The following is a 26,177-nucleotide window of genomic DNA, read 5'->3' as shown; positions in this document are numbered from 1 at the left end:
ATGTGGACATTGGTAATTTTCTAACTATTTCTCCACAAAAATCAACTAAGAAAAGCAAACTTCGGGTCAGTAAAGTAACATTTTACCATCCACGGTCTGCACATCAGCTGAAATATGTGTAGAGGTCTGCAATTCAAACACCTTCTCACCCTGCCACACAATTTTAAAGCAAAACCTGGAGGAGTGGAACAGCCCAGCTAGCGTTATTCTGAACCTCCACTTCAACTGGCAAAACTTTGGTAACTGCAGCCATCCAATCTGGCTTCACATATCCTGTGGCCACCACAAGTTTCACAAGAGGGGGATAGTTGAAGACAATGCAAAATAGTAACACCTCATTGCCCCAGTTCAGTAGCCACTGGTGTTTCTCAACCAGTGGCAAAAAAAAAAAAATTAAAAGGGGGGCTGTGGGGGAGTGGTGTGTCAGGGGGAAAGGGGCAAGTGTGAATAAAATGGGCTTGGCATACTAAACAGCTATGCTGATGGGAATACACGCTCATTATATTCATTGCCAGGACCACTGCTTGGCAAATACCATCTTTCTCATGCAACCCATTTTCATTTTCTAAGCTTGACAAAAAGGATAAACACTGTGAAGCAGAAGCCACTGATTAAGAAAACTGAAGACTTCATCTAGAAAATTACTTTTGCTATTCTCTCTTTAGAGAACAGTACCAGGACATTTATTTTTTTAAAAAAATATCTGAAAACCACTTTTATATTTCTAAGAACGCTATAACACCCTTATTACTCAGAAGCCTTATATTTCTAAGAAGAATTTTATAACACACTCACTCTCTCGTCCCTGAACAATTCATCACACACTTGACACACACCCCAAATACTTCCCAAGCAGAGCAGAACTCCCCAGGAATCCAGAGGAGCTGCTTCCACCCCAGTCAGCTCTGAACTGGACCCAGTAAGCTGAGATAAATTCTCATCCTCTTGTTACTCAGTTCAGTCAGCCCTTCACTGATGTCATTTTGAAAGAAAGCTGGGTTGTTTTTTATTTTAAGAAAGCAAAAGCAACCAAAAGAATGAATTACCTACACCGCAAGAAGTATAGTCCACTGGGGTCTATATAGCATTTATCAACAGAATTCAAGGTAAAAAAGCTTCTCATTTCTCTCACCAGTTTATTTTCATAGTTTTCATAAACATTTTAAAAGGACTGTTAATTTGTCTCCAAGTCAGATAAAAAAACCTGCCATTGCTAACACATGATAAAAAGTCTAACTTTAGCGGTTGCCATTAAAAAGCCTTTATTATTTGCTACTGCTGCTACCACATAATGAGACAAAGTGTGTCACCAGATATGCACACCTTATTTAAGAATCAAAACTCCCTGAATAAATAATAATCTTCTAATAAGTGACAGACCAGATTTGGGTCTCATGCTCACAATGAACAGGGCTTTATGAGTACAACACGTGGGAAGCCTTGATAAAAGTTGATACTTCTGCAGGAGATGATTTTTCTAAATCTTGTTAGGAAAGTCACCTTCTGTTAAAAGCTTCTACTCAGAGAAGTACAGGTCTTCAAAACTATAGTAAAACTTTAAATTTTTTTTAACAGAACTCTACTTTGTAACTCCAAATGTCCTGACTCATTGTGTTTATCTAGAGATAACTATCATATTAAAACCAAACAGACCAGACATGAGAGCCAGAAGTAGAATTTTAATGAAAAAATAAGAATTTCAGAAAACACACCCAGAGGTTAGATATAGGTGCTAAAGAAATAATATATATTTTTAAAATTTAAATGAAAAGCCATCCCCACTTTCTCCAGTGAAGTCTTCTGCTCTGTAAAAGTGTCCACCCAACTGCCTGATTATTTTTTAAATACAATGAATAATGAAAAATAAATTGCTGACCAAGAAAGTGTGTATATTGATATATATACATACACACTTTAAAATAAATATGTAAACCAAAAAAGCTAAGTATTTTTACATTTCATATAGTTGCCTTAATTTGTATTATATTCTGTATATTAACCAGGGTCTCACTGGATTATGCACATCAGTTTAGATACGAATAATCTTGGCCTTTTCTGGACTTGCTCACATTCATAACAAGGTGGTTCCTTAGGGAACCAGCTGAGGGAGACTAAGATCATCTGTTCTGTTTACCGTTAGAACTCTACCTCAGTCTCTAAAAATTAGATTCCATACTCATCAGGAACTTCTAAATGAGTGATCCTTCACTCACGCTACACTTCCTGCCGTCTGCATGCCAAATATAGGAACAAACACTTGTACCCCCCTATTTACATTATAATAACTGCATAAAAAGTAACTTTAAATCTACCTGTAGCCCATGAGTTACTACTGTTCTGCAAGTTCATAGCTGAGAACAGAAGAAGGACACGCTTCATTAGAAAAGCGATTTTGTTTGTTTCTTTGGACAGCAAAACCTTAGAGCAGCCAGGGGTTTAAAGTGCTGGAATTGGTCCCAATGAAGACAAATTAGAAAGCTGAAAGCAAAGAAGATGGTCTAATAAGGCATCTAAAATTGCATTCAATATGTTGCATTGCTTTGTCAAATATGTCTCACTACTGTGGATATGAGGTATGTGTTAATATCATTTGAGTACACAGAGTTGCAAAGAAACCTTTTTAAAAACAACTGAGCAATGAGAAAATATAAAACAAATGGCTCTGCCCACAATGTTTTATTTACAATATTTTCCTCTATTCCCACTCATCTTTCCACTGCACAGATATGATTGCATGGATTAAATTTCATAATGACAGCTTAATTCAAGTCTTAAAGCCACACAAGTTACAAACCCAACTCTATATTCATATTTTAGAAGATAAAGCAACACAATTTTTAAATTTAAGGCAGAGCAAGCCAGAAAAGACAGACCACCTCAGGCTGGAACCTATGAATCCAGATGAAAAACATCACCAAGTTAATATACCACATAAAAAACAAAGTTGCTAACAAGGAAGCAATACATTCAGAAAAAAAGTCCACTTCATTAGCTTGATACTATTATGCCAAGCTTATTCCATCAAGCAAATGTTTAGTTTTGTTTGGTGGTTGGTTTGTTTTTAAATCTGAAGCATGCTCAACTTTCTAAATAAAGCTACTGCAATCAAATGTAGGAAATCAATAGTTCATTTTACTACTTTGAGAACGCTACACTTCCTCTCCTGCCCAGCTATCTCCAGCAGGGACAGCCTTGGAAACAGTTTTCTATTCGTTAGTCCAGTAAGGACTGCTAAAACACTGGCAACAGGCTCCATTACATTTAAACACCAATATATTTCATCCTGATTTTCCACTAGTATGAGTCTTTTGCAAGCAAAGACAAACTTGATCTGCCCATGTTCCATGTCAACTACACATGAGCCCATTCTCCATTGGAAGCCCCATTGCACCATTTAGCTTTACATTTCAACCTTGTAAGATCCCCTACGAGCTTAACACATCTCCTCAGCTTTCCATACAGGGCAGATTTTCAACTGGTGACGTTGAAAAATGGGCAGGGTTAGCTTGCCTTTGGCTGCAAAATCTGGGTAAAGGCATTATTAGCTAAGCTTTGTCTCAAAGCTCATCCAGATTTGGTGGTCTTGTTACCAAATTGATGATTCAAAGCAATAACACAAACCTCTTTTCCAAGGGTTCAAAGAAAAATCAGCAACGTGCTTGATAATTGGCCACAAAAAAACCTGCAAGTAGCAGTGATTTTGATCAATGAAAATTTGTACTAGATCTAGTTCAATGACTTAAGACAGAATTAAATGAGTTTAAATTCTACTCATTTTAAACTAGGTATTTTAGATAAAAATCAGAATGGAGAACTCATACTGAGCCTTCATTGTCAAGGCTACTGCTCAAGAAATTCAATACTATTTTATTCTAAAAGTGAAATACATTACAACTATACCCGTATTGTTTGTTAGATTTATTGTACTGATAACAGTAGGAAATACTCTTACTTGTTCAGTCATTTAATTAACTGATACTGTCTTTTTTGGACTTTTTTTTTTTTAAACAAAAAAAAAGGACACATTTTATTTGCTCTATTAATTTCTAAAGTGTCAGATTCAGGAAGAACTCTATTTCCAACTCTGCTGAAATCACCTCCAAAACCCTCGTTCTAGGCCTTTAAAGATCAAGAAGACTGATAAGGCTTTTAAAGATCTCTCCTTTATTTTTTTTTAACCATTCTCTTATTTTTCATTCTAGTTCTAGTTAAAAATATATCTAATATGACAAATTATTGTCCTGTACCCAAAGTGTCTGAAGCACACAAATTCACCTGCACTTGGTAGTCAGGTCTGCTTATGAATGAGAACAGACACTTCATTTGTCTTCAGGAATTCACTTCTGAAGTATGTTTATTCACTGACATACCAGACATGGAAGAAGTGACTTGTATTTTGCCTAAAATTAGTTAAGAGTTTAATAAAAACTCAGTCATCCATATAAAAATCCATATATTCATATATCCATAGAACCTTTTCCTTCCTTTACCTGTCCCAGGAAAAAATAAACAACGAAACAAAAAACACTCAAGAAAAACATACGTATTCCCATCCTGGTTGTTATCCAAGTAATTTGAAAAAAAAGTCTCCACAGTGCTTGAGAAAAAGAGATTGCATTATTTTAATTATCTTCATCTAGAGAAAAATAAAATAGTGTAATGTCAAAGATATGTGTGGGCTAAAACTCCATGGCAATACCCTGCTTCTGTAACACCCATTTCCTCAGGCTGTTATTTTTGCACCTTTGTATGTCTTTAACATGAGGATAAGTGCTTTTTAAGCAGTAGCCAACACTTCAAGAAGCCTGGATTCTTTAAGACACACCAAAATAAATAAGAATCCAGTCCTACCTACCTTAGATATTTCTGGCTCCACCTGTCTCTTGGGTGTCTCTTTTGACTCAGGCCCTTTTGGACTAGTAGTGTTCTTAACAGAGGGCGATTCAACTCCTTCACCTTCAAGTTGCAGATTAATACCTTCTGTGGGGACAGGGTGATCAATACCATTTGGATTCAGATTGCAATGGATAGCTGGGAAAAAATAAGAGAAAGAAAACTCTGCTTAGGAAAGAGGAAACCAATGTTACAAAGATTTATCACAAAGTATTAGGAAGTGCTACATGGTAACCAGAGCTATGTCAGATCATGGCAAAAGAACTGTCTATACCTTGACATGGGTTCAGGGTAAGATACTTGAGAAAGAAAATGAGAGGCAATCCAGCACTGTGTTAAGGCTATTTAGCGCAGGGTACCGTGTTGAGCTTTGCTCTATTGGATTCACTAGCGGCCAAGACCCTCAACTTACAGCTTTCACTAGGATAGGACAATATATCACCATGTATTAATCATTCAGCCATACCTTTTTTTTCTAAGCAAGTAAATTAAAGTTTTTCTATTACATTTCCAATTACTACAACATTCTAGGTCCTAAACAATGTGGGGTAAGCAAGCTGTGCACAGCAAGTTGGTCTCTGCACAGAGTAATGATTTACCCAGCTGATTATCTCTCCTTCAGCACTTTGTACCACTGCAAATTACCACCTACACCACCCTAACAAGCAAGAGGGATGCACTCTCTAGGAGCATATAATGAGGTGTGGACTAATGGCAGCAGAATAAGGAAAGCAGCCAGAGGAAAAAGTAAAACAAATGCAAACCATACCACAGAAATGCACATTTAGAACTATGGCAGTCGTTTAATCACTTTCTGTCCAAAATTTCACAGTTCCAGCAATCACATAGAGAACAGGCTTAACAGCCTTCTTGGCACGTGTAGCAATCTTAAAACGTGTGGATCCTGAGGCAACTTCCTCTTCATGTTCCTGGGTAACTGCGCTACTTTTAGTGCTACTCATAATTAACAGTCCCAACTTCCCCTGTACGCAAAAGAACTTTGCTCAGATACCATGGTGCAATGTTTGACAGACCTGAATAGAAACCCAAAACACAATGTAATGTAAAGTCAAAATAAAAGCTGCCCTTTTACTCTTGCTGGGCTTAGAAGCAGAGGGTGGGGAGCAGGGGAAGGAATCAGAACTGCCAGTTTCTACCAGCTACAGATTAGTCCTTGAAAGCCTCTCATGTGAAACAGGCTCCAGCTGCCGGAGAAGGCAAAGGGTCCTTCGACTACAGCACCTTTTTAAAATCCATTCACCTTCAATCCTAGAGTCATAATTCAAAATTCAAGCCTAAATTACAGCAATTCCTTGGTGCAGAATTAAAGCAGAGGCCAAAAAGTTGGCCTTCTCTCCTTGGAATTTTTAAAAACATCCAAATACTTGTAAAAGATAAGTGATCTGTCAAAGCACTACAATACCTATGTCTGCAAGCTACGGATGGAAACATCTCCTATTTTCAAGTCAAAGGACGTTATGAAGATAATTCATTAACAACACTGAGTGATGGGAAGCAGTAAAGAACTGCAACATTTTATTACAAATTGCAGCCATTTTGTATAGAAGAGAAAAATATGTCACTGGCCCACAGAAAACTAGTAAATGAAACTAAGAACAGGAAGGGAACTAAATCATTGTGAGAAGCTGTAGGGGATTAGTCCTTGACTTCTTTTACAAATACGTAAAATAGACAGAGATCCCCCTCCAAATAGACAATTCTTTAGCAGACAGCATGAGAAGAAGAGGAGAAACCATAATTCCATTACGTCATGTCCAGAGCTGAGCCCTGCAGAGCCTCCTTCTGGAGAAGGAATCAGAAGAGGTAAACGATGCAGAGCTTCTGGAGGTGAGCCAGCGTTTCTACTGGCCACCCCATGGACCACTCTATGAGAATGATTTCCAGCTAAAAATCTTTTCTTTCTCAAAAGGGATCCTCCATCTGCTTAGGTCTTGCATAGAGAGCTGTGGTTTTGCTTTAAAAGCATTGAAAACCCTCTGAGAAGTTTTTTGGGAACTCCTGGGTTTCCCCTTCATGCACCAATTTCTCAAAAAACAAGAACATTTTTTATTTTAATAGGTAAAAAAGCACATCAGTGAAAGGGGTCTGCAGCAGCCTGTGTGATACCCGTTCTCATGTGTCATCTTTCTGCCACACTTTAGCAGGGCAGGCCTCTGCAATTTCTTCCTGATACCTAGCGAGCTGCTACAGACCGTCCTTTCCCAAACCAGCTCTAAGGAGCTTTTCCCTAAGTCTAGCTGCAGCTCTTCTTGCAAGTCTCTTTCTTCCTTGATTCAAACCAATTCTGCAGGTTGGCTGAAGGCAGTGCAAAACCAAATCAACCTTGTTCTGGCGTTGCCTCTCACTGGTGAGAAGGGAAAAATAGATGACTCTCTTCAAGGTGCTCCTTTCCTCCTACTGGTTTTCCTAGCCACACCACTGATTCAAACCAAATGTAAATACTTAAATCCTAATAACATTCGCAGAGGCATTTCCTAACTTTTGACTCCTTAATTTCTAGGTATACTCCATACCAACCTCTTCCTGGATTTTGCTTTTGTCACAGCTACAAGACTACAATGGAACTGAACTTGAACACAGCTGTTGCTTGATTTTTTTCCTTGCAGGGCCTCTTTCTGTGTCAGAGAAAATGAAAAATCCTTGTTACTTCTGTAGTGAAGCTAACATGCTCTGGCTCTATGGACATCATGGGGAGGTATCCAAAACCTGTCCAGCTGTTATGACAAAGGGAGTCTTTGGGGCTTTTAAGCTCCCATGGAAGGTTTCAGAGAGATATGATTTTGTGGTTTATATTTATATCAGTGTGTCTTAAGGAAAAAAATTAAATCTCTTTCTCTCCTAGATCATACCCACCTATCATTATCTGCCTCCTCTAGATTGTATTTACCTACCTGAAAGAAAGAAGAAATTACTAATGACTACTCTGCTTAACCCCCAGACCACAGAAGAGATGGATGAGATCCACCAAGACAGATTTCTTCACAGCCCAATGAGGATGGAAACTGTTGTGTTAGTAGCCAAACTAATTCCCTCCTTCACAAAAAGTGAGAGATATCCTAACCAACCTATAAAAATACTCTCAGCACACCCTGCTCCAGCAAGGGCTGGAAATTAGTAGCGAATGACACTCGGTATGGAATGTGGTCCATAAAAATCCCTCCAAATGTCTTCTGCAAGGATCTTGTCTAGGTGAATAGGATGGCTCCTGCATATACCTTTGAACCACTAACACACCATCCAGAAACAGCAGAAACCCCTTGCAGAGTTTGCTACAGAGAAATCACAAAGCACAGTGGAACTTACCACTGCCTAGAAGAAGACTGCCAGCAGCAAGCTTCCTGTGGATTACAACTCCACCCTCCCAGTGCCCCCAAAACAATACAGATTAGGGAGGAAGGTAGTAGGAGGTGGACAAGGAAAGCCTTCTGGATTACAGTATTGATTTGCTATGCATTACAGGAAGGAAGTGATCCATATTTCTGATAACACAGTAGCATAACTATCACCTGGATGGCTTAAAAAAGAAATAAATCACATGACAATATGCTGCTTGACTCTTAGCCCATCGTTCTTTCAAGAGTAATGAATGTTAGTGCTGTTTCAGCAATGCTTTATATTGGGCTCCTTCAGGACACAAAAGAAAAAATTGGAGAGGCTGCTAGCAATTACATACTTGCCCATTACCTTTTTACTGACAAAGAGGTGACTGGTTAAAAGAAACACAGGCTGCCTCAGGAAAGACTTTTCCAAAGTTGCTGATATAGGGGCAGAGGGAAGACAACTTTTTTTATTTCCTAGGGGTAGAAGGAGAAAGGAAGAGTTCATCTCCGTCCTTCATATCCATCACAGTCTTGGCTTACCGTACACCTGGACAGAATCTGTTCCTTAAGGAAGGCACAACTAGAACAAGAGCCTCAGCATGGGGAGAAGGATGTGGGGCAGGAGGAAAAAAAAGCAGAGGTGAGAATAACTCTCTCAGTCACTTTGCAAAGCTAATCACTCTTTGTCATGGGTCATCTTCAGGTAGCCAGCTTCACTTTTACTGTTTTCCTCTAGTGTGGCATCCAACTCTCAACTACACAGAGGGTAAGAAGGAAAGAGTATTTGTGTGTATGGGTCTTATTTCCTGTTACTACATAGAAACACCTATATCCATCTCTGGCAGACAGAAGTAGAGCTCCTGCCTCCTTTTAAATGTCAATACAAACCATATTTGCTCCCCTTCAAGATTTGTTGAAAGCAGGGAAAGAAGTCAATGTTTGGTCAATAATAACATACTATCTTATTTGTTCTGGTTTGAGTCAGTGGCAGGGATTTTTCTGGTAGCAGGGGAGAGGGCTACAGCCGTGGTCCCCTGTGAGAAGTTTCTCAAAGCTTCCCCAGCTCTAAGTCAGACCCACCTTTGCACAAAGGCTGGACCAATTAGCTGTACCTCTGCAATAATGTATTTAAGAAGAGGAACCTGGGAGAAGTTGTGGGAGTTTGTAAGGAGAAATTTTGAGGAGAACATCTGTGCAAACACTGGTCAGTGGAAGAAAAGAGAAGGGGAGGAGATGTGCCAGAGCAGAGACTCCAACGTATTTTGTGGTGAGACAGCAGGACCACCCCTCCCTGCCACCCAGGGGGGGTCACTGGTGGAGCAGATACCGATTGCAGCCTGTGGGGGCCCCACACCAGGTGACTGCACCTGAACAAGGCTCTGCAGGAAGCAGCCCCTGCTGTTGTAGTTGGGCACTGGGAGGACTGCAACACATGGGGGTGGCCCACACACCCATGGGAGGGATTCATGTTGGAGTTGGTTTGTGGAGGACTGTCTCCTGTGAGAGGTGGACCAGGCTGAAACAGAGCAGAAATGCCAGAACTTCCCCCTGCCCTGAAGTGGAAGAAGTGGCAGGATTGAGCGCACCCCCTATTCCCTGCCCCCTGCACCACTGCGAGGGGGGGAGGTAGAGAAATCTGAAGCAAAGCTGAGCCTGGGAAGGAGGGAAGGATGGGGGAAGGTGTTTTCAAGATGTGGTAATGCTTCTCACGGTCCTACTCTGTCTGTTAAGTGTTGTTGTTGTTGTTAGTGTCTGTATTAAATTTTATGTTTTTTCTTCCCCTAATGAGTCTGTTGTTTGCCTGTGCCTCAAAGGATGATGTCAGCCTCCGTGTCCTTATCTCAATTTTCTGGGCCCTTTGCTTTCCTCCTTCCCAGCCCTGGGGAGGAAGGAGGGAGTGAACAGCGTCTTTGCTTATTTTCCTCTTCTCAGTGCTGGGGGGGTGAAGAGGGGAGTGAGCAGATGCGTGGTGCTCAGTTTCCCTCCGAGCTCAAATCATGACAGTAAATCAGCACCTTGTATAATTTTATCTAGATAAGGTCAACTCTAAACTCAGGATTGACTATGCAAAACTGAAGGAGGCTAGAGGACTGACAGCACCCAGGGTTGCAGAACTGAGTCTAAGCAGCTCTTACAGAAGAATCACAAATCACCAAATTCACCACAACCCAACTGCTCTGACCCTCTTAGCTGACTCTCTTTAAACCATTTTCAGGCCTTAACACCATTCATCTGGAAAAGATTCTACCTACAGACAAAGTAGCTTCTTGCTAAACTACTTGTCTATGCTCTCACTTGTCATTACTCTGGTATTAGCTAACGTTAGCTCACTCCACCCTCTGCACTCAGATCATCTTCCTACGCCACTGCTTTGACAATACCACTACTGTCTCAGCACCTCTTCCCTCTACCAAATTCAATCTACCTCATCATTCCCTAAAAGTCTATCAAGACACCAAACCCTACCTCCAAATCAGCTGATAGTATCAGCCCAATACCACTAGATTTCAGCAGTATCATTAGATTTTGAAACAGAACCTCTTCCAATATTCTTCCATACAATCTCAATATTTGTATATCATCCATATGTCTCTAATACAACACTTCATCCAGTTTTAGAGCACTTATATTCTCTTTTCCCTGCTGAAAACCCCACCTAACACTTGATTAATGCCCTGTCTCTCTTCATGCTCCCCAACAATTATCACTTAACTTGGATTGAGAACTTTCTGTGGCAGGAACTTGTTTTCTTTTGGGAAGGGAGAGTGAATGTTCTGTACAGTTCCAACTGCACAGCAACAAGCACATGATGAATGGTACTGGCAGACACAATAACATAGATCCATAGACGATATTTATGAAACAAACTATTATTTAAAACAAAGGTACTTAAGTGCTCTTGTAGTCCCAGCTCAATGGTAGAGCTGAATCTACAGGAAAATATCCACTTTTCCAGAACTTTAAAGAAAAGACTGCTGAGATCTGCCAAGTTATGACAGTCAAAAACTGTGAGAAAATAGTAAGCGAAGCACCCGAAATGGAAAAATGACCATGTCTGTCCTAAAAAAAAACTAGGGAAGGAACAAATTAATGTAATACACAGTGGGTTTTTTCCACATGCTATAACACAAACCCAAGGCCTTTTCATGTATACAAAGCAAGAGAATTTGTTGCCCTGCAGAGGCTGATACATGTCAGCCAAGCTCTGTGCCCACATGGATCCCTTAAGACATATGCCGTTCAAAAGGAGAGCTCAAAGGGCAACGTAAATGCTCTGCTACCTCCCTCCCATACTTGCCTGCCTCCCAGATGGCAAGCAGCCAAGAGCCATAGTAAGTTACCAGCACCTGGGGGCAAGCCTTGCCTTTTACTAGAGGGTATTCTGTGAATCCTGTCTTTAGAAAAGCCCGAAGGCACTCTTCAAAACACAGCCTTGATATATCCAAAATTTTGCATGGGCAGATGGTAAGTCTTTGTGTCTCCATCTGTAGGCAAGGCTTAGCAGATCAAGTTTATGATCAATTGCTACTCTGTGCGCTCTACCGCCTACTGTGTCAAACTTTTCATAACTCCTTGTTTCAGTGAGAATACTGCTGGCTTAAGATTTTAAGCAGATCAATTAAGGCTACATTAAAGCATATTTGGCAAGTACTTGAGTTACATGCAATAACAATAGTTCTATTCTAAAAAGCGATCGAGTAAAAATAGCATCTTCTTACTCATGTACCCTGTTCTGTGTGCATCACAGTCATATGCTAGCTTTTGCTATTCAGAGACAAGAAGCAGGCATGGGAGACACCCATCCAACCTCTAACAATCCTTAGAAAAAAACTTTTGTGTGTCAAGTACTGGCAAACATGGGAGCTCCATTTTATCTATTCATGCCACAGATTTAGCTGCACAACGTTAAGAGGTAAATCCATACAATCCACCCGATACTCCCACCAAAAAATGTCACACTGCTGAAAGAGACAGGCAGAAGTTTGTCCCTACAGCTGGAACATTAACAAACTCAGGCTGGACACAGAAGAGACCTTACAAAGAGGATCCAAATATATTTTCAGTCACCTCAAGTCTTCATGAAGGTCATGAAGATTTAACAGGTATTTCCAGGAAAGGAGATCCTACAAAACCTTTGGACAGCAGCTCTCGCTGGAGCTGTTTCTTCCATCTCTTCCCAGTTCTTTGTCAAAAGCAAATCAAATCTCCAAACACATCAAATTTTGCAGTCAGCACTTTCAGTCAGACTTCTGTACACTTCCAGATGCTGCACTTCAATATCAAGTAGTCAAACAACATCCCTGAGGCTTTTTGCTTGCCATCATTCACAACCCACTTTAAATGGGGGGAGGAGACATTCACATTGAGAACACGGAGATCTTGTTCCAGATGAGATAGCTGCTCACACTGACCAAATGTGCAAGAAGGATCTGCACTGCAAAGCCCTTCCTATCTTTCCAGAAGCTAGTACTTCATTAGTAAAAACTCTGAATATCCCTAGAAAACATGTCTGACCTGAACAGTTATTACCACTTCTATGATACTGAAAAACAAGATTAAAAACACCTAATAAAGAAGACTTTAATTTGTACCATAAAATCTAAGATTATTTTGACCACTTAATCTGGCAGAGTTTTTCCACAGTAATCAGTTTCTACAACTCCTGGATGGTCCATCTGCCTCACAACCAGTCCCTAGTTTTGAGAAACCGTCTGGCTTTTGCCTGTAGGAATTATTTCTCAATACAGTCCTATCTCCAGCTAATGTAAATCAGCACAGGTCCCCCAACCTATCACTTTGGACCATCTTAAACTGCAGTCAAAGTTTCACATGAATACAACCTGCTGCTTATGTTGTCACCTAGTAAACACGCTGGCAACCTGCTGAGGAAGTAGCTTCAAGATTTTGACCACTGTTTCTCAAGTCTGCCTCTCTAATGGCCGCCAACTGAGTACCATTCACACAAAGCAAAGCAGCCTACCAAATCAGTCAGGACCTTTTCTACTTCAGTACAGACAACATGAATTTAACAGAAACCTCTAAGCCTCAAGTCCCAAAATACTTAGCTGAAGTAATATTGGTATCTAGCTACCTGCTTCTGTTGGTCAGAAGCAAAAATCAGCATTAAGTGATTACAAACAGGCTGTGCCAAAAGCCAGGCTAACACTGAGCTGTGGGGTACTTTGTAAACTGCTGCTACTGATGAGCTGTACCTGTAGGTTTGAGTTCAAAGCTCAGACATAGACAGCAAGGCTTGGCAGACACAGCTGCACACTGCTGTACCTTCAGGTCCCTCCAGAGAGTGGCTTGTCTTTCTAGCCTCTCTATCATGACTATTGATATCATCTACTGGATTGATCTATTTAACAAACAATAAGCATCTGACAACATATGAATTTTACAGTCAAGAATTTGTTCAAGCAGTGGGACATGCCTTCCATCTGGGAGGTATCTTGAAGGGCAAGAGAAAAGACAGTTCTGTAGCAAGGAAGTGGCCATTGAACCAGGTCAAGATGGGCAGGGAGGGTAGAGCAAAGGGGAGACAACTGTAGGAAGAACATGAAGGTAAAAGAGGATAAAGTGTTCAGAGGAAAGGTGTTGATTTTAGTTTGTAACTATAGATTATGGGGGTTTTGCCTTTTTTTACCCCTTTAAATTTATCATCACTAAGAAAAAAAATAAAGTAACTGCACTCCTGATGCAACTATCCCTGAACATCTCTAGCTAGGCAACAGGGTAGTCACCCCATGGTATCAAGCCAATTACTACTACAAGCCATTTGCTCTCTCCAGAAACAATGAATTAGTGAGCAAAAATAAAGCCAAACACAGAAAGAAAACAAAGTGTGAGACGATCTACCACACTTCACATACATTGCTTATATGCACCTCAGCTGTAAGAGGTAGCTGACGGTAGAGAGTCTTGTACAGCATCAGAAATCTATCAAGAAACTGCTAAACTGTTCATTCTGGTTTCATCTGAAATCAAACTACTCATAATCTGGTTGAAGGCCATGCAAATATTGAGCATACAGAGAGGAGAGACTCCTTATCTGCCTATTGAACAGAAACACTAAGCCCAGAATAAAAATCCCTCTTCTTGTATGGGTTAAATTTGCCTTTTAAGACTCTCATCCCACCAGGATACATATGTACTTAACTTTACTCAGCTAAGAAATTTACCTGTGCATTTTTGACAATTTTCCTATTGAAAACTACTTATTTTATGTATGGCAATATCATTTGCCATCTCTTATCTCATAGACTTTAGTAAATGCTGTAAACATAAAAGAGTTTCTGTTACACCTGCTCTTCAGGAGACAGACTGCATATATATTCCTGAAGTCTCAGGAATTCAAGTTCTGCCTTTGTAACAGCAATGGGATTTCATGATAAAAAGCAAGCACAATGACTGGACAGACAAATTATTTCTGAAGCATTTTCTCATACCATTTTAATAAACATACAGTTGATACAAGCAGCTCTTGAATTCATACCAGCAACAGAAAGGCTCATTGAAAAATGGATCAATTCAGTGAATAAGGCAGGCAAGTCTACCACAAATTCTGTACAGGTATAGAGAAAGAGGAGAATACTAGCAAAGAAGAGGACTAATGAGCTATGCAATTAGCTCAGAGCAAAATGGATCTTAGGGAACAAAGTAATAAAGGTCAGTAAGTAAAATGCATCACATGTAAACAGGAACATAAATTGAGCAATGGATTACAGCACAAAATAGTTGGTAATGTGTTCCACAAACTAATTTCATCCCCTGTTAATAAGAAGGCTTGTGCGAGCATCTACAAAGCTTCTGAAAAGTAAAGGAACTCCTTTGGATTTCAAGTTTGAGATGCACAGACTTGCAATCAAAGAGGGTGCTACAGGAGTTAAGTATAAAAAAAAATAAAATCAGTGGATAGATAGAGAGGAAGAGACCTAAAATAATGCTCTCTGAGGCAAAAGTATCCACCATACGTTGCAACTGTCAGACACCAACTGACTTAGGCAAACTCCAGACTAGGTACCATTGTAGACCTCTGAGGATTTCACAGTGAATACGGAAGGGAAGTAGATAAAAAAGATAAAGAACACACCTCGGTAAGAAACAAGTCTTCATTAGTTCCACTGTCCCTGGAAGAAACTTGTCTTGGAATCACTGTTTAGGAGATCAGCTAGTCACGCTCCACCACAAATTATATTTCTAAGAATGCCTCACCTCAAGTCCTAATAGCACTACTACAATTCTATAAACAGACAGCAGTACATTAGAAATCTTTTCTAAACACTAGTGAGCCTATCCAGCATACAAAGAATGGCTCAGACACACAGAGGTTAAGTCTTTATTACAGCATCAAGAGTGTGATGTCCAGACACACACCACCATGAAAGCCGGTGTCTGCTGAACACGTGGCACAGAAGTAGCTGCAATTCAGCTGTGGATCCAGTCTTTATTTCTTGTCCCATGAATGATGCAGCAAGTCATCAACATGCAAAGGAAAATGTATTTATTCATTCTCACTAGCATAACTAGTTCGCAATCTGGCAGTTGACTTCTATCCTGGCTTTCAACCGCCTAAAAGTTACCTCCTTTACCATTGTTCAAGGCTACCCCTTCTCTTGCACACTTAACTGAAGAGCCTGAAAATGCCTTCTTTCCTTCCCCCAGTAAAATTCTTCACCTCCTACTGCTTACTCATACCACTGTATCCTACTCACTCGAGTACCCCAGCCGATTTGTGTAGCGACAAACCGATAGCTGAGAGCATGCAATTATTTTTCTAGAGGAAAATCCAGGAGAAAGCTTCTATTTACACACATTACAATCCTTCTTTCTTTATGTTTCTGAAACAGCAGTATTAAAAGTCTCTTTCTTGCTTTTACTAGGTTATTTGGAGAGAAGCAAATCAACTCAACTAAAATCCCCTCTGGGGGGGGAAAAATAAAAGAAAAAGAAAAAGCCACAAAAACAGGGCAGAGGAGAGTGAACGAGTGGGGGAATGGAGAGAAGTAATGATCTGAATGTTCAGCTGAAGAGCATGAGCTAGTGAGATTCCACATCATACAGGGACACGTAGCACTGCACTAAAGACAGGTTACAATTAACACCAAATGTCTTCCTCGCAGCCTTCTCCTGTTCAGTCACATACTCCCTGCAAGCATATCAGATCCCGTAATGGATGCAGAGTTCACTTCAGCCCAAGTCCAGTCCCCCAGCCCACCTGTTTGGTTCATCCAGGAGCAGCACATATTAGGGTGAATACTTGCTGTTTTGATTAATGAACCTGGCTCTTCAATGCCAAGTTTTGCTCATGCTGCACAGAGAACATGCAGCTACTGACAGCAACTCCCTCATCATTCTCTTTGCCATCCTTCTGCCACAGGACGCTTCTGGAGAGAGAAAGAGGACCCTATGCAAAGGTGAGGGAACATACCACCTACCCAAGACAGAAGCCACCAAGGGTGAGATCTGTAGATCTCTGTAGATCTAATCTGCTTCAGGGTCTCCTGAAGGGGTCTCTCAGAGCATATTTCACCTCATTTATGCAGCTCAGTACAGCATTTTACAACCCTACCTGCTGTGGAAAACTAGTATTTTCCAGAATGGCATTTCTACAGCTGCAGCCTAATGCAGGGCCCCTCCCCCTCAATTCCATTGACCTGACATAGCAGACAGTTCCTCTTACACAACAGTATCAGTTCCTATATATTGGGAAAAAGAGAGCTACATATATTATACATCACAACCCTGTCTGTTAACGTTTTTATAGCTCAGTGCCCAACCCCCCATCTCCTCTTTGTGTTTCTGGGTTGTCCTGGCCAAACTGTCCTCTTAATTACTTGATGCATATCAAGCTCTTGTGGTGAGTGGAAGTGTTCTGGATGCACACAAGATGAGCCAGACTGTCATAAAAGTGATCAGGCTAGGTCAGACTAGAAGTCTAGCCCTTTATGCCACAGCTTAAGGAAATGGTGTGAGAGCAAGGCATACCTGAATTGATCCTTTCTTGGCAAGTTAGGAGTAACCCAAGGTTGAAAGCTGCACCTGAGGAACTGCGTGTTATATGAAAAACTATTTTGTTTTTTTGTTAAGCACAAAACCCTACAGTTTCATTGTTCTGCCTTGTGACCTAGTTCCCTTTTTACCTTCTCCAAATCATTCATCTACATCTGGTCATCTCTTCTTCAAGCTAAAAGGATTCAAAATCTTTATAAGCTGCCCTCTGAGAAGATACCATGTCCCTGACCAGCCGACTGCCCATTCCTGTATTCTTTTCTGTCCTGTCCCTTTTTTGGGGCATGGCAAGCAAAACTGCAGGAAACATTCAAAATACAATAGCAATATGCAATGACATAGAAGCAAAGATCCTTCTTGCCTTGTCTGAGTTTGTCCTCATAATTCCTGAAATCCTATTTTGACCACCACAAACCAGACAGTTTCAGAAGACTTCAAAATTACTCCATTTTCTAGCCCTTTTCTCCACCTATGGCACCTTCCACAACTACTCCCTCCCCATTCTCTGCATGCTTTGAGCAAATAATTGAGGCTGGAGTTGTTCAACTGTTAATCTGCAAGGGTAAATACTTATATCCATTCAAAGGCCATTATATCCATTCTATTTCATGAGAAATAACCCAAACAGGATTGCTCAGTCCCAACTCCTGAGTATCTCTTGTGCACAGAAAGGGGAGCCCTTGCCTCAAAGATCATACAGTTTGGACAGAAAGAGAGACGGGACAGGACACAAGAGAGTAAAGTTGTTTCAGCCAGAACAGCAGAGCAAGTTGGCATCAGAACCAGACACAGTATCCCTAACAAACCCAGAAACTGAATACTCAGTGCACTGAGTAGTAGCCCTCCCACAGTTCTACCACCTCTGCAAACTAGCTGTAGCACTTTCAGAGACCAATGAGCAAACCAAAAACTTACAGTGCTAACCAGATACCCAGGGTCCGCGCTCACTAGCAAGCCTGCATAGATGATGTTTTGGACAGAAAACTCTCCAAGGTTTTCAGCTGAATAATCCGCACCAATCTGCAACTCTGACACCACCTAGCTACAGTGCCTTCTTCTGAGCTTCTCACTGATGCTCTCCTGCCATAACCCTCATACTGAGAGAATACTGAGAAACACAGGAGACTGCCTCCAGCTTGCCCTGGCTTCACACACCAAGCTGTAAATGAGAGGAACAAAGCTACACAACCTCCTTGAATGTTACCCACCATGCTTGGACATATCAGCAAAAAAAAAAAAATGAAAAAGACAAGAAGAAGAAGAAGAAGAAAAAAAGAAAACCAAACAACAGGAAAACCCAACCCAAACACTCAAGAATTCTACTTTATAATTTCCAGTTAAGCCGTAAACATGGGATCTTACATCCTCACCAAAGACTTTGTCAGTACTTTCCAGAAGTATGTTAGGAAATGTACCTAATGTCTAACTCTTTGTCATTTGCTTACTTGTCTTCCCTTCTTGGTGGAGAAAGCACAGGAACTTTCAAAGCACAATTTATTCCTTTTGCCTATACATCACCATCACCTGACAAATTTTATCTTTATAATGGCATTCAATTGCATTGAAACAGCCAATTTATATTAATCAATGTCCTCCCTGAGCCTCTGAGTCCTCCAAGTATTTTAAAGGGTAATGCCAAATACTCATGGAATTGTATTTAATTTGGTTGACCTGAAAGCACTTCTGAGTTTCCAGGCACAGTCTTATCCTACAACCAGATTTCATCCAAGGGAAATGCAGCAACACACCAAGTCTATACTGTATCTTGATTCCTGCCTCATATGAGTTTATTCCTAACAACCAATTGTTTATTCCAAAAACAAACACATAACCTACAATCATAACCACTCCCCACTCGGTCTGAATACACCCAAAGAGACTTCAGTGCAGTGTTGCCACAGTTTCATTTTGGGGTCTCCAATTCCCACAGTAGAGCGTACCTTCTGAACTTCAGCTCAGTCTCCCTATACAATGCCTGAGGAGCATAGTGTACCTGTTCAGAATAAGAACCTGCAGTCCAAACCAGACTCCTGGCCTTAGATAGTGACTTAATTCCTTTGGAGAGGGATCACTGACTATCTACCTTGTTAAAGACAGATGCAATGAACTGTGACTTTCTCAAATGTAGCCACCTAAATAGGAAAGCTCTAAGCAGTGGTTCAAAGCAGAGGAGCAGACACTGCCACCAAGCTGTGTGCACACTGGCGGGGAGAGGGGGAAGCATGTCAAGGGAAGCACCATCTTCTGAAGTTGTGCTGCTGCTGAGCAAGAAAGAAAGGTATAGATGTTACAGCCCAACAAGAAGGCTGCCACAGGAACGTGGATGTGAGAAGACTGATGTTCCACTTTGGAATACCATAATTGCTGATGTATTTTTGCAATAGATGGTCACTAAATAACATACAGAATTAGTACAACGACCAAATGCTGATGATGTTCAGGTCTTACTCCTTTCTGTCCCGTGTGCACCTCCACCACTGGTGTAATCCATCTCCTCTGCTATGACCCAATGCAACAGTTGCAACTGGAGAGGTAGATACCTATCTCAGACCTGGTTCCAACTGGCAGTCCTTTTCAAGCCATATGTCTGAGTCCCTCAGGCTAAGGAGTGGTTGAAAACTTCTGAAGAAAACAAGAGCATTGATGGAAGCACATGTTATTTTTGAATGAGAGGGTTTGTTACTTCATTGCTCCACAGGCTATTAAGTGTGCCGAAAACCCATCTGTGAGATCACATTCCCTGGAAACTTAGATGTGGAGACATCTAGGCTCAGAAGCTTGGAGTGAGTGTAGGAATAACACAAAGCTGAGTAACTGAACACCTGTCAAAAGAGTTGTACTTTTGGGCACACCCTGGAACAGCATGATAGGTACCTACACTGAAACCTGTTTCAAAGCTGTCCTTGGGATGGTCCTGAACTTGCTTTAACATTCCTGGCAGAGTTGGCATAGCACATCTCTGAGCTCACCACATCTCAAGTCTCTGAGGAAACCCACGTCAGCATTCAACATTCATCAGAGTTGGCTAGGCACTGAAGGTTTTCCACCCAGGTATTGCTGAAATTCAGAGGATCGCTTTGAGAGAAATTGGTTACAAGCTGCAAATAACCAGTCTTGCAGCAGTTAACCTTGACGCCACATCCCAGAATGCCCTTATGTCCTCTGAGTCTCTAGTCCCCTTGGGAATTACCAAGGGGTAAGGCTAGAGTCATTGCTATTTTATGTCAGGAAGACTCCACTCCTTAGTAAAAGAATATTCTCCTGTAGGGAGACCCAGGGTCTCAGTAGCACAAGCCCACTAAAGAAGAGCCATAGAAAAGTAGAAGTTTACATAAACTTTCAAGAGGAGATCAGCTACAAACATATGTATGCACTCTCCCAAGCCTATACACAGCAGGAAAGGCGTTAGACCAAACTTCATTAAACACTTACTATGAAAGAACTCCATGATCTAATGAGCACTTTTTTGCTCAGGAATCTCAAAGACACCACAGGCTAGAGCTGGAGGGGATCTGACAGAACTGTGTGGGATTACGTGCATGCATACATTATCTGGTGGCTGCTGTCAGTCTTTCACTTTCCTGTGCAATAAATACTTGGGGGGGCGGGGGGGGGGGGAGGGGGGGGGCACAAAGAAATCACCATTTCATTCTACCTCTGCTGCACAAGAGCAAAAAGAAAAAAATTTTGAGAACACTGTTGCAGAGATCAAAAGCCTTTTTCTCCTGGCTCTGACCTAGTTCTTTCATTCTTACTAAAGGGAAAAAAACCACTTAAAGGAACATTGTCAAAACTGCTAGGTCTAAAAATAGACTTACCTTGGCAGTGCTCCCATCTAGATGGGCTCATATTAAGGAGTGAAAACTCACTTTCCCAATACACACACCAATCCTGTCATCAGTCAGGAAGCACTGGTACTGTGCAACCCAAAGGATCTCCCAGTCCACCTAATCTCTTTTGGGACACTCAGGTATGTATTATATATAACTGTCAAGCAACTGTAGTATCCTCCAAATTCCTATTTCATATTTGTAAATGCATTACTGCCAGCTATCCCAGTAAAAAATTTAGGGTGTTTTCCTTAAGTAAGCCACTGGACATTTTGTTACCATAACTCAACTCCAGCACTCCACGCTAAGACAGCATTAAAATAATCAAATTTGAGGAAGAGTTCAACAGTTTGTTAGGTAAAATGAAATCGGAATTTTACAAAGTTTCTCCACAAACTAGAAGTTACAAAATATTTTCACTTTAGCCACACAGAGCATTTCTGAAAGGAGAAACAAAGAGTCTCTGGGTCATGGCTGAGGCTGACAAATGGGCGGTTTCCAGAGAACAATAGCCGTGGTGGAGCTGGTGGGACAGCGGATATTGGCTCCGGCCAGGAACTCCCATGCTCCAAGATCCGTGGTTCCCTTGTGCCCCAGGGACCTCTCCACTCCCTGACAGTTGCATCCCAGAGCCAGCCACTTGTGAGTTCACAGAAGCCAGTTGGCCCAGGCATCCAGAAGCCTTACTACACTCTATAAAAAGGTCTGAAGACCCAGGAAGACCATCCTAGCCAAGAACCCAGCTGACTACCACTGAGGCTGGAAGGCCAGACAGCTTCAGCTTAAACCAGGTTTCAAGGGCTTTCCTTATTTCCAAGCTTACAGAGCAGATGCACAGCAGATTATGCTCTCAAGATCCCAAGCAGTAAACCAGGAAAAATTTTCCAATAAAAACAAACAAATCAAATCAGGAAGGGAAAAAAAAAAGCAGCAGTCTGTTTCGTGAGTCCAAGACACTGAGTTCAGCAAATTGGCATTTTTCTACAAAACTATCAGTTTAGAAGATTCAACAGCAACTTTACTTTCAACTAGAGTAGGATCTGCACACTGTGGTGATCAGAACCATGAGGGACAAGTAACTTCTCAGCTTCCCAAACAAAAGCTGTAATGCCACATGTTACCTGCCAAAAGTCACAGTTCACAAGAAGAACATGGCTCATGCCCTGGGCTCCAATACAGCAGAAGTTACATTAAGAAAAAAGTGTGCTTTTAAGCACAGTCACACAAAGAAACATAGTTCCAGCAGAAAATGATGAATAAGAAAAGGCCTTAGATGTGCATGCACCTCATACACACAAAGCAGTCACAGCCACACAGCTACTCAGGCTGAAGAAGTCATCATACTATGCTAGTGTGAGGGTAATAGAATTATGCAAAGGCAAGAAAGTTGAGGGAGAAAAACCCTAAACGGGAGGAAAGAAGAACATGCAGACAAGAAAACCTGTTCTGAGAGACCATAGCAGGGATGAATCCTGGGGGAAAGAAATGGGAAGAAGGAGTTAAAAGAAAAAAAATCCCATCTCAGAAGGGAAAGGCACTGCTTCCCAAAGCTTTAGCAGAGCTTTCCTTCATTAATATTTACAAAGCTTTTAGAGATTCTCAGATGGAAGGCACTGCAGATACGACAGGAATTATTACAGACCTGAAAAGATCTAGCAAACAGACTGAGAAGGACTTCAAGTGAATAAAGGAGGATGAGATTAGAGAGCACACTGAAATAGGGGTTGCTGCTGGCATATGAACCATCTGGTGCATGGCAGTCCCTTTCATTTACTTACCCACTGGCAGGCACGCATGCCCAGTTCACGTTGGTAAGTTTTTGCCACCACAGAAGCAATACTTTGATTCAGGACCACTACCTCCCTTCTTTATATCATTACAGTCTTCAAACCGCCATTCAGTAAAGCAGCCTCTGCGTAAAAAATCTATTTGACTCATGGAGATGCTTATGGCTTAGGATGGGCAACTTTGGATGTACACAGACACCTTCTGAGACAGTGGTCTTGTTTACCTTTATTTGAGTTTGCCTAGGAAGCTGTTTTTCAGGGATGTCAAGCTGCCCACTGCCTTCAGTAAGCCCAAGCTTTTGCTGGACTATTTGTGCTGCTCAGTTGGGTACTCAGCATGACTGCTTCAGCATGGATTTTCAGCAATAAAGAAAGTGGTCTCTGATGGAACTGTAGATGTCAGCATATCTGAGAAACAAAACTCAAGGTGGTCTCAAGATGAGCACCCCAAAAAACCCAACATACCCCAAATTAAGAATAGGGGAGAGGTTAGATGGCTGGTTTTCATACTGCAGACTTCCAAAACTTTCCCAAGGGCACAGAAGAAACCAAGAAGGGACACAGACCTTGGGGATTCTCAATGCCTTGTTCTGAAGCACTGGAAAACCGAGTAAATTTTATAAGCGGACAGCAGGAAAGTGGATTTGCTTTTTCCCATACACCTAGAGTCATGTCTTTCCTCCAACTTCCCAAAAGACACATGGAAAGGGAACACGCAGCCAACATCAGACTGCCACAAGAGCCCAGCATCTCTTGGAAGACCTCAGCAAAGCGTCCACCTTCCCAGCTCTTGGTAGGCACCCCCTCAGTTACCGGTTCCTTCCCCAGGAGCCAGGCACCTCGGCCCTGGGGCTTCTGCATCTCCTACAGCGGGAGGACGGGCCGAGCACACCCCGGCGCCCACAGCTCAGCGCCCACGCGGGAGGACGGCCGGGGGCTGCTGGAGCTTCGTGGGTACCGCGGCCTCGGGGCACTCGGGGAATCTGGGCGGCACCGAGGGACGGCGGCGCCCCGGCTCCCGCGGGAGAGCGGCGGCGGCAGCGGCGGGGCGGGGAAGCCGCCCGGCGGGCTGAGCGGGGCCGCCGCGGCCACTTCGGCGGGAGGCGGCGCAGGTTCCGCCGCCCCTGCCGGGAGAGGCGGCACCGCCGGGCCCGCCGGGAAGTTGCCGGACTGAAGCCTCTGGCTGCCGCAGGCTGGGCGGGCAGCCCCCGCTGCCTCCCCCGCCGCCGGCCCCCACGGGCGGGCGCCCCTCCCGCGGGCCACCGCGGCCCGGCCCCACGCCACCTGGCCCGGGGGCAGGCTCGGGGCCGGCGGCGGCCGAGCCGAGGGGCGCGGGAGGCGGCCGGGCGCCCCGCGGGCGAGGCCGGCGCGAGCGGGCGGCAGAGCGGCCTCGCCGCCCCGGGCGCCGCCGGCGGGCACAGCCCCCAGCCCCCGCCCTCCCTGCCGCCGAAGCCGGGCCGGCCCCGCCGCGGCGCAGGTGAGTGCCCGGGGGAGGAGACAGGGGTGGGACCCCGGGGGCGGCGGGCAGGGGGCGCGGAGCCCTTACCTTCCACCGCCATCCTCCCGGCCTCGCATAGTGCGCCGGCCGCCGACCCGGCCCCGGCCCCGGCGGCGCTGCCCCGGCCGCGCGCGGGCTCCGCTCATCTGCAGCCGCGGCGATCAACCTGCCGCGCGCCCGCTGACAGCCGGGCGGGGCCGCGCGCCCGCCCCGCGGCACCCTGGGAAATGTAGTCCGGGCCCGCCGCGCGCCCCGGCCGGGCACCGGCTGGTCCTGCCGCCGGGTCGGCCCCGCGGGCCTGGGGTCATCGGGCGCCTCCGCGCTTTCCTGCCGAGCGGGGAGAGCAGCACGGGGGCGGGAGCGGCAGGTGCCGTTGGCGGGGCTGTGGGAGGCTGGAGGGGTGGTGGCCAGCGCGGGCCGTCGGAAGAAGGGGTGAGCAGGTGCCCTGCCGAAGGAGACGTCACTGCACGGGTGCGCTGGGATATTTCTGTCGCGGTGTTTCAGTCATTGCGACTTCCAGCCTGATGGCTCCTCGGGACTGGGGTGTCAGCCTGTCCTGTCCCAGTCCCATTCTGCTTCTCCGCCCCCGGCACAGCCGGAGAGGTCTTCCACAGGGAGGGAGAAAGGCACACAGAGAGCGTCGCGGACTTCCCGCCAGCACCTCAGCCCGGAGTGAGGCCCTCAGTCTCTCTCCATTGCTCCAGCAACGTGCACTCATAGCCCAGAAAGCCAACGGTATTCTGGGCTGCATCAGGGCAGTGTGGCCAGCAGGTCAAGGGAGGGGATTCTCCCCCGCCACTCCACTCTCATGAGACCCCACCTGGAGTGTGCTGTGTTCAGCTCGGGGATCCCCAGCATAAAAAAGAACATGGACATGCTCGGCTGCGTCCAGAGGAGGCCACAAAAATGATCAGGGGTTTGGAGCACCTCCCTTGTGAGCACAGGCTGGGAGAGTTGGGGGTGTTCAGCCTGGAGAAGAGAAGGCTCTGGGGAGACCTTATAGCAGCCCTCCAGTACTTAAAGGGGGCTACAGGGAAGATGGGGAGGTACTTTTTACAAGGGCATGCAGTGATAGGATGAGGGGTAACCATTTTAAACTGAAAGAGGGTAGATTTAGATTACCCATAAGGAAGAACTTCTTTACTGTGAGGGTGGTGAGACACTGGCACAGGTTGCCCAGAGAAGCTGTGGCTGCCCCCTCCCTGGCAGTGTTCAAGGCCAGGTTGGACGGGGCTGTGAGCAACCTGGGCTAGTGGAAGGTGTCCCTGCCCATGGCAGGGGGGTGGAACTAGATGAGCTTTAAAGGACCCTTCTAAGCTGAACAATTCTATGATTCACCATCTTTATCCTGCCCAACTCTGATAGGTCATCCAAAATATCCAGAAAACAGAGGAGATTAGGGACACAGCAACGGAGCCTTTACTTCAGGTCCTCACAAATGCCAAACAACCTGGCACTCCTGAGGTTCTGAAACGTTGGTTGTCTGAAAAACAGCTGTGGGTTTGTACCCTTTTCAGTTTCATTTTGAGATATCAAAAAGGTTTTGAAGGTTTTTCTATTTCAAAAATACTTTTTTTTTTTTTTTACTTTAAATGTTAACAAATATTAACCTACCCAGAAAGAGACTGAGTTCCTTCACTCACCAAAATTATGTCATTACTAAAATCAGGAATACAGTAGAAGAGTGTCTGAGCATACAAGGGCAAATGCAGAGAGGGTGTGAAAACATTTTCACATTTTCTTTTTGTTTGTTTGCTATCAGTGGCTATTGCAGCTAATAAGTGTTATTTGTGACAGGCTGTTTTTGCAATAAAAC

At 43.5% G+C, this 26,177-nt stretch overlaps 1 protein-coding gene across 3 annotated transcripts in view; it reads right to left on the bottom strand.

Moving 5' to 3' along the window:
* Positions 1-24,547, bottom strand: part of SAMD12 (sterile alpha motif domain containing 12) — a 176,596-nt gene extending 152,049 nt beyond the window's left edge. For all 3 annotated transcript variants that reach the window (XM_074898505.1, XM_074898507.1, XM_074898506.1), the window contains exons 1-2: positions 24,410-24,547; positions 4,856-5,031 (exon numbers count right to left, since the gene is read on the bottom strand). In XM_074898505.1, the coding sequence (XP_074754606.1) occupies positions 4,856-5,031; positions 24,410-24,422 (189 nt within the window). In that variant the 5' untranslated portion in view covers positions 24,423-24,547. The remainder of the gene's footprint in view (positions 1-4,855; positions 5,032-24,409) is intronic.
* Between the last annotated feature and the right edge of the window lie 1,630 nt (positions 24,548-26,177).

Source organism: Athene noctua, chromosome 2, assembly GCF_965140245.1.
Source record: "Athene noctua chromosome 2, bAthNoc1.hap1.1, whole genome shotgun sequence".
In the NCBI taxonomy this organism is placed as follows: Eukaryota; Metazoa; Chordata; class Aves; order Strigiformes; family Strigidae; genus Athene; species Athene noctua.
Note: the sequence above shows the minus strand (reverse complement) of the source record. Positions and strands in the feature narration are given on the sequence as shown.